This window comes from Notothenia coriiceps, unplaced genomic scaffold, assembly GCF_000735185.1.
Source record: "Notothenia coriiceps isolate Sejong01 unplaced genomic scaffold, NC01 NC01_scaffold00038352, whole genome shotgun sequence".
NCBI lineage: Eukaryota > Metazoa > Chordata > Actinopteri > Perciformes > Nototheniidae > Notothenia > Notothenia coriiceps.
The window spans coordinates 134,717-142,931 of NW_011371053.1; the positions used below are offsets into that span (position 1 = coordinate 134,717).

At 37.9% G+C, this 8,215-nt stretch overlaps 1 protein-coding gene across 1 annotated transcript; it reads right to left on the reverse strand.

The window, feature by feature from the left end:
* Positions 1-1,125: 1,125 nt before the first annotated feature.
* On the reverse strand, positions 1,126-6,441 carry eloa (elongin A). Its single transcript, XM_010797740.1, has 4 exons — positions 6,350-6,441; positions 2,909-2,965; positions 2,398-2,510; positions 1,126-1,747 (listed from the first exon to the last, which is right to left on the reverse strand). The coding sequence occupies exons 1-4, from the start codon at positions 6,419-6,421 to the stop codon at positions 1,126-1,128; spliced, it is 864 nt and encodes a 287-aa protein (XP_010796042.1). The 5' UTR covers positions 6,422-6,441.
* Between the last annotated feature and the right edge of the window lie 1,774 nt (positions 6,442-8,215).

Below are 8,215 nucleotides of genomic sequence, written 5' to 3' on the forward strand. Positions count from 1 at the left end.
GAGGTTTATTCTTTTTCCTGCGGGTCTACAGAAAAGATAGAATTTGGACCTCTCTACCGTGTCAGGGGGATTTCATTTTCTTTTGTCAGGAAGAGCTCAACTCTCCTTCTGCAGCTGTTGTACCAGCAGATGGTTTAGAGCAGGGGTCGGCAACCCCTGGCACGCGTGCCAGCATTGGCAAGCGGCACCGTAACCAGTGGCACACTAGGAATAAGTGGAATAAGTGTGCAAAATATTTAAATTGTATTTTCGGATCCTGAACGAGACCGCCGCCAGAGCGCGTCTACCTGCAGAAGGAAGCCATGCACTCAACGCAGCCCCGCTCTCTTTAACTCCAGGTGACTTTCTGCCGCTTTCCTCCGTGGTGCAGTGCTGATCGTCTCACCACAGAGGAAAGCACTTCACAAATTGCAGTAGGCCTACCCATAAGGAGCTGTACAAATGCCGCAGTTTTTGCGTCTGTGTCTTTAGTTGAAAGCCCAGTGGCGATCTGCTCATCGAAATAATATGCTACAAAGGGGCGGACTGGCCATCTGTGTGTTGAACTTTCCTGTCGGCTCCCAGACCATAGTCGGAGGAGGGCAGAAGCAACAAGCTTCAGGTTCAATAACCCACTTTAGCTTAAATGACTGGAGAGAGGCGAGCTCTTCTTGGGAGGCCGTTGCATTTATTTAGCTGTTCTTCTGTTTCACAAAATACATCACAGACCTCTGTTTATCTGCTGCCTCGTTTCACTTCCAGAAACATACACACGTTCCCTCACTGTCGCTCTGCCATCCACACACACAAATGCACAAGCCACACCCCTCTCTCTCTCTCTCTTAAAGGGACAGCGATCTCATCTCACTTTGTATGACCCTAATATCATAACATGTGTGTTCTGGAGAATCACAGAACGGACGATTGTCCTTATTATCATGCCGTATAACCCAATTATTTATATGTGGTAAATGTGTAAGTTTCGTTGACAGGTCCACACACTGCTTCCCCGCAGCGAGGCTTTTTAAGACCCTGCGGACACCCTGTATATCCAATCTATTCATGTTGGGGGAAAAAAGCATTTTCTATCACCGAGCTATCTTTGGTTTCACCATTAACCTCTTCTATCAAACACAACCTTCTCCATCAATCAGACTCACCCTCATCTCCTCCCTTCTTCTTGTCCTCCCTCTTGCCCTCCTGTGTGGTGGACTTTCTGCTGTGCTTTGCAGACTTCTGTACCGGACTCTGCCGTCGCTCTCTGTCGGCGCTGCGTTTCCTCCCTTCATCGGCATCGGCTTCTCCTTCTCCTCCTCCTCGATCACTACTCGTCTCTGCATGGCGTTGCCGCCGCTCCTCGTCTCGGTCCCTGTTTCTGTCGCTGTGGGAACCGTGGTGGTGATTTTTGATTGGTTCTTTGTTTGGTTTGACGTAGCGGACATCTTTTCGGGGAGGAGGAGGACTCGGACTCGGCTCATGCTCGGGCTCAGGTTCATGCTCGGGGCTCTCACACTCGTCTGACTGGTAGCCTCCCCGCCGTGGAGGGGTATACTGCTCCTGGTGGGGGGGAGAGGGCGAGTAGTTTGTGTGATAGCCTCTCTCTTCTTCTTCTGCCTCCTCCTCCTCCTCCTCTTCTTCTTCTTCTTCCATGAAGGAGGGCTCTTCCTCCGGGGAGGGCTCCCGGGTGCGTCTGTGGCCTCCTGCTGCCTCCGGGCCTTCAGAGTTATTGTGTGAGCGTGGAGCCTCGTTGATGTGGCTGTTGGTGGGTCTGAGGTAAAAACATACACAGGGGATAAAAACATATATTAGTAATTTATTCTCCTTTAACCCCAGAGATTTATTAAGACTGGAACAATAAATCCCAACCTGGAAGTTGAAAGAAATGCATGCCGGGCAGAGAGACAATTAACAGAATAGGAAAGCTTGAAAAAGTAACAACAAAAAACACAAATTCCTTTTTTATGTTTATTTTCCTTGTTGATTACCAAATGAATTGACATGCTTAGGCCTCTAATAGGTTTTAAAATGATCAGGAGTAAAACAATCTACTGATACACGAGACATTCTCACAATGCAGCCGTATGTTTTTATTTTTAAATCCAGCCCACAATTTTCAACTCATTTAGATTTTCCAAAGTGTTTTATTTCACCCAAATGTGATTTGATCCTCAACACTAACATTGTTTTATTTTTGGCATTGTGTACATTTTAAATAGTGTTGATTACCTTTTTTTAATATCTGTACAGCTCTACGCTTTAAATCCCAATACTACATATATTGAATTATCATATTACACTGTATTTAGCTTTTGGTATATTTATATTTGATGTAAAGTTTTTACAATAGTTCTATTAAAGACTTTCTCCACTCCCTAATACCACTGTGTGTTTGTGCACTCTCAGGTATGCAGCACTCACCTGTCTGCAGACTGAGGAACCAGTTTCTTCCATTTGGCAACGAGACCTTTTGCCACCTCTCCAGCAAGTTGGTGTTTCCTAAAAGAATTCACAATCTTCCCCACTCCAGTTTCCTACAAGAGAAAGTAGAGGAAAGTCAAAACATGCACATAGATTTAATTATTTAACAACACAAGCAGTCAAATAAGTTAATAATACTTATATTTCCAGCTGTTATCATATCTTTGGCAACTTCAGCCGAGTGATCTGATTGGATTTCTATAAATTGCGCTTGAAAGAAAGTAGAAAGCTGACTAAGAAAATAATTGTTCTCTCAAAATAACTTTAAACAAAAGGTCAAATTCTTGCATAGTACAAATGCTGTATTATTGCATTTTAGATGGAGACGTCAGTGATTATAGACGCTTAGGAGCTCCTTCCCAAACTCATTATTTACTGTTCCTGTCTGCAACACTGCAGCATCCTATTTTTGGTGGGTCTTTTTTAGTTTAGAAATCAGGAGGCTCCTTACCACCAGTATGTCCACTGTCATGGGAAGTTCCCCCAGTCTTTTCAAAGTCTTCAGCAGCTGAAAAACAAGAAAGGATTTCAGTGGACACATTTAAAATACCAGAGCAGAGGTCCACACATTGTGAGTAATACCAGCAGTGCCATTACATTTGTATTATTAAAGATAATAAATGTATTCTTCATTTATATTTTTTACAAAGAGTAAAGGTTAAAGTTTTTAAGCTTTAATTGTTGTTTATTGACATTGTTTTTCCATCCTTGGTGTTTATCTTGTTATATTGACTTATATTAATGGATTTTTAACATTTTGTCTTGTTAATGGTCATTATAGGCCTTGCATATTTTGTGTGTGAAGCACTTTGGGATGCACATACTACTGTACCACTGTATATGTTGCATGAAAGGGGATATATAAATACATAAAGTTGAGTTAATTTACAATACCTATATTCTCTTAGCACCGGTAGTTGTAAAAGAACCATTAAAAACATGTTGCTGATTATTAGGGGTTGAACATATATTGTGATATAAATACCAATTAATATCTTTGGGTGTATGTTATCAATGATAAATCAATAAGAAGGACTGCTTAATGACAATACAATATGTTTATAGGATGTTGGCATTAATGTCATGACATTCTTACATTTCTAAGGTTCATTAACTGGTTTATCCAAAAACAGACTGTCCCTATTTATCCATAAACACATTTTTAACAGCTAGGCGTGAAACTTTACAACCCCATCTGAAGGTCTTCCTCAGTGGATGGAGTTGGCTCAGTTGTCATGGACGACCACCTGTTATCAAACTGTTATTAAACTTCAATGGTAAGAGTCACATGGCAACAACTGAGCTATCTCCATGACAATAAAGCAAACTCCATCTGCTGCCAAATTAATGTGGATGAAAGCAACGAGAAGAGATTATTTTAACTTCAAACTTTCTCAATACATTTTCAGAAAACCTACTTAAAATATAAAGCTAAATTAATATGTTCATTTTTTTTTGTTAAACCTAATGTTACATTTGTATATGCTTGTTTTGCTATGTTAAGATCATATAAATTAAATAAAAAATCTACCCCCACCAAATGATATTGATATTTTGAAACACATTTGGCATTTCAATGTCTCGTCACGGCTAAATACGTGTATATATGTACAGTAAAAAGTTATTGTACATAGGTAACTTGCTTATTTTTGTAAACAAGTTTAATAATAATGTTTTTTCGGCAGAATATATTTGTCTATCTTTATTTGGTTTGGCTGTTGTAACTGTGACATGTTCCAATTGAATATAGCTATTTTATATCATACATAATAAGTGAATATAAGGTTCAGACTGATAAAACAATACATTTTAAGACCTTGGACTCTGAGAAAGTGTAATGGAGATCTTTCAATATTTTCTGAAATGTAATAGAAAAAACGATTCATTAACAAATGAATGGGCAGATTAATGAAGAATTCAAGTAATAGTGATTTGCAGCCCAAATGCACATATGTATAGGCTACATGGCAAGCACATCAAAACCAGTTGTTCACGATTTAATTGCAACCTCTCTTTAGTGTGACTTAAGTAAAACTAAAACACTCAGGTGTGGAATCCCTTTACTCTCATTATGTGCTTTAAAAAGAATCCGACCTAAAGAAACTACACCTGCTTTTTACCCGGAGGTTTGAGATCTCTTCCTGCCTGTAAGTGGCAGTGAAGTAAGAAACCTCAGTGTCTGACTGAACAGTAGCATGTAGCAGCCTGTATCATCATGGAGACTTTATAACGTGGCCTAACGGGTCCGGGCTGTAGTCAAATCACTCAGCTGTGATTTCAACATTTTGAATAAATGAAATATGTTGCACAACACGGAGTATATCTTCTGTTTTCTAAATCTCACACACCATGACTGCTTTGTTTTGGGAGGTTACATTTGAGGATGATAGTAAACAAAGGGGTGCTCGGACATTGTTAATTTTCTTTTATCCGCTTTTAATTTTACACATTTTAAGAGTTCGGTCCCAGTGCACTGATGTGCAGCTGTTGTATATCATGAACTAAAATGTATCAGTTCACATTACAGGCCTGGAGTCGGTGTCAGTACTTTCCGCACTAACGTTGGTTAGCTAGAAGGCTAACGGCTACTATGGCCCCGAGTTTCTTCACAAGATAAATTACGTTGTGTCTGATGTTATTATTTTAATAACACATCAATTGTCTATGAACGGTATTTAACTGAGATGACAAGTGTTATTAGTAGCTAAAATGTAATCTTAAAGAAGTGAATTTTTACAAGTTAAAACCCCTTAATTGTCGTGACGTTTCACATGATGCCTTCACAGACTGTTGGAAATACTGCCATTCTATTCTATAGTGTCAACTTTTGATTATCTAATTAGATCTATTCAGCTAAGTGTCGTTTTGACCGTTATCCTTACCATGCATTAAGTATGCAAACATATCAGGAGTTACATCCAAATATACATATGTATGTTCAATTAGATCAAGATTGAACTAAGACTTAGTTTTAAGTTAAATGTATGTTACTTCTGCAACACCAAGACACTAAGTGTCTTTTTTTAAAGGAAAGGAATATATATAAAGACCTCCAATCACATGTTTATTTGATTGGTGAAAGATATACTGATGTACACTCATTGTCTTAGTTTCAAGCCAATTAAAATAACAACAAAGTCCTTTCTTCATTTTTTTAAAAATCTGAGATTCATGTATATCTTTTCAAGTTATTTTTTTGACTGTTTGTTTTTTCAATCAGAAACATTCTACAGATCTTTAATAACAACACACATGTATACATTATAAATCTGATAAAGCATTTGTAATACATAGCGTATAATTATTTACCTAAGTCATTTGTGAGGGTTATATTCGGACAAGACTATCAAGTACCATTTGTATTTATAAAGGATAGGGGATGTGCAAATCCTAGGTTTTTAATAAACTATTTATTTATTTTAGTGCAAAAATAAGTCAGTGTATTATCAGATAGGGAGCTGATATTAGCCTATATATTTTTCTCTTTACCTGAAGTAACCTGAGACAAGTGTAAACTAATAATTAATGTTGTTTTATTACTTGATGTGAATTTTGATGCTTATACTTGAACCATCATGTTTATCATTACTTCAGTTGATTTTTACTTTCTACTATCTAACTACTTAAATTATAAATAAATCAAGTATTACAGAAAACGACAGTTCTATGGAAATAGTATTAGCAGTTCCAACCCAAAAGGTGTTGCATTCTCTTTTACGGAAAAGATCTTCAGAAGACGGAGCACGAAGGCGGCCCCCAAACGCAGCATTTAAAAAACGGTTGCGACTTTCGGAGAGCTACCGTGAGGCTCAGATTTAGGGAACCGGGACAAAGTGTTTCATTTAGGGACGCATTCGGTGCTAAACACACCATGTATCCGTCTAAAGGTTACCTTTCGAGGCTCCGGGTTCTCCAGGAGCCGGGACTGAAGTCTATCCACTGTTTCCAGCAGGTCCTCCGCCATGTTTACTGCTGGTACCCTGTCGCCCGGAAACTACTTCATCTGAATGGGGAAAAAAACGGATCGGTTCCGCTAGTTCAGTGACAGCTACTAAACTCAACAGACGTATAACAATTACAATATATATTTTTTTTACTAAAATATTATTAATAAATACATTTACACTATACGAGTAAAGAAACATTCGGTGAAAAAACTAATGTTTATAAATTATTGATAAAAGTCGGAAGTACGTCACGGCACAGCTGACGCAGGACGCAGTGACACCTGTTGGTTTGACGTCAGTGAAAACGCTGAATCAGCATGTAGTGTAATTTACTGTGTATCCTGTAACCACAGACTCTGTAAAAGAGCCTGTAACATCATATATTCTTTCAGATAACTATTACTGTTGACCTCATAGCAGTATGGAGTAGTAGTATAAAGTAGCATAACATGGACATACATATTACTTTGAGTTATAAATTATAATTCCCTCAAAATATAATATAATACAGCACTCCAGTAAAAGTACTTCATTACATTCCATCACTGATTTGTAGAATTACTTTTTTTCAAAAATTATATATTATAGACTCCAATCCAAGCATAGTTTAAAGGAAATATAATTATTATAAATATAACTACAACAAAGTTCATTTACTTGTACAGTATAGCAAGTATTTGAAATTAATACATTCTTTTAATGCGTCAATAAAAAAAATCCAATAATGCGAAATATATAACATAACTAGGGGTGCAACAAGCATTGCACTCATAAAGTACCAAAGATACATCGCAAGTAAAGATGATTGAAAAGCAAGAAAATAATGGGTGCCAAAGTTCTTTGTATAACTGAGGTTATAGTTTCATATTATTATCAATTATATATATCTTTAAATCTTTAATGAATACATAACTAATGTTGTAGCTCCCTTAATCTGAAGCCAATGTAAAGTACTGTCTAGATAAATTGTAAAGTACTGCATCATTCAAGCATGCTATATCTAGTTAAAGTAGGAAATAAATATAGTGGAGGAAAAGGTGTATTTCCCTCTGAGATTAAATGAAGCAGAAGTATAAAGTATAGCAACAAATGCCCACTTAAAAGACAACGCCTTCTTTTACATTACATACTCTCAGTAAACATGTTTGGAATTATTTTATATCACTTAAATTAACTTTTGAATTCAGGCACTTTTTCCTGTAACACAGTATTTTTTACACTGTTCTATTTTATTCAAGCAAAGGGTCTGAATACCTTCACCAATGTAAATAGCTTTAGTAACTATAATTACAGTGACCCGTGTTCCACTTTAAATACTAGCTATATTAGATAACGTGTTTTAAACCTTAAAAGCAGATTATCTGTAAAATTCCCCCCTTTTTTCAAAAGAACACAGAAACACAACCAAATCTAAATCCTGAAACCACAAAGGCTATGAAGGGGTGAGGCGGGGTTGGCTGAGAGGAGGGACGGCCTCCAATGGGATATTTTTGGAGGGGAGGGCGACAAGGAGTGCCTGTATTTGGATGTGGAGGTGGGAACTGAAAGAAGAGAGCTCGGGGAGGCTTGGTTGGTTTTACAGGTCCAGGGCAGGGGGGCCTTCAATCCTACGTCACATCTTTGGATGGGATCCTGATTTCCTTCTGATACTGACACACACACACAGCACCCAGACAGAGGACGGTCAGAAAGAGGAACCTGTTAGAGAACAACGAAGAAAAAAGAAATAACGTAAAAGAAAGCTGGAAGAAGAGAAGCAGAGAAAGCAAAAGGAAGGGAAGAAACGCAAGAACCAGGAGGGAGAAAGAGGT

Coding starts and splice junctions, on each gene's coding strand:
- eloa (XM_010797740.1), bottom strand. CDS start 6,421: ATGGCGGAGGACCTGCTGGAAACAGTGGATAGACTTCAGTCCCGGCTC. Junction 2,511..2,908: donor TGACAGTGGACATACTGGTG/GTAAGGAGCCTC, acceptor TTTCTCTTGTAG/GAAACTGGAGTGGGGAAGAT. Junction 1,748..2,397: donor GTTCCTCAGTCTGCAGACAG/GTGAGTGCTGCA, acceptor TTTTTACCTCAG/ACCCACCAACAGCCACATCA.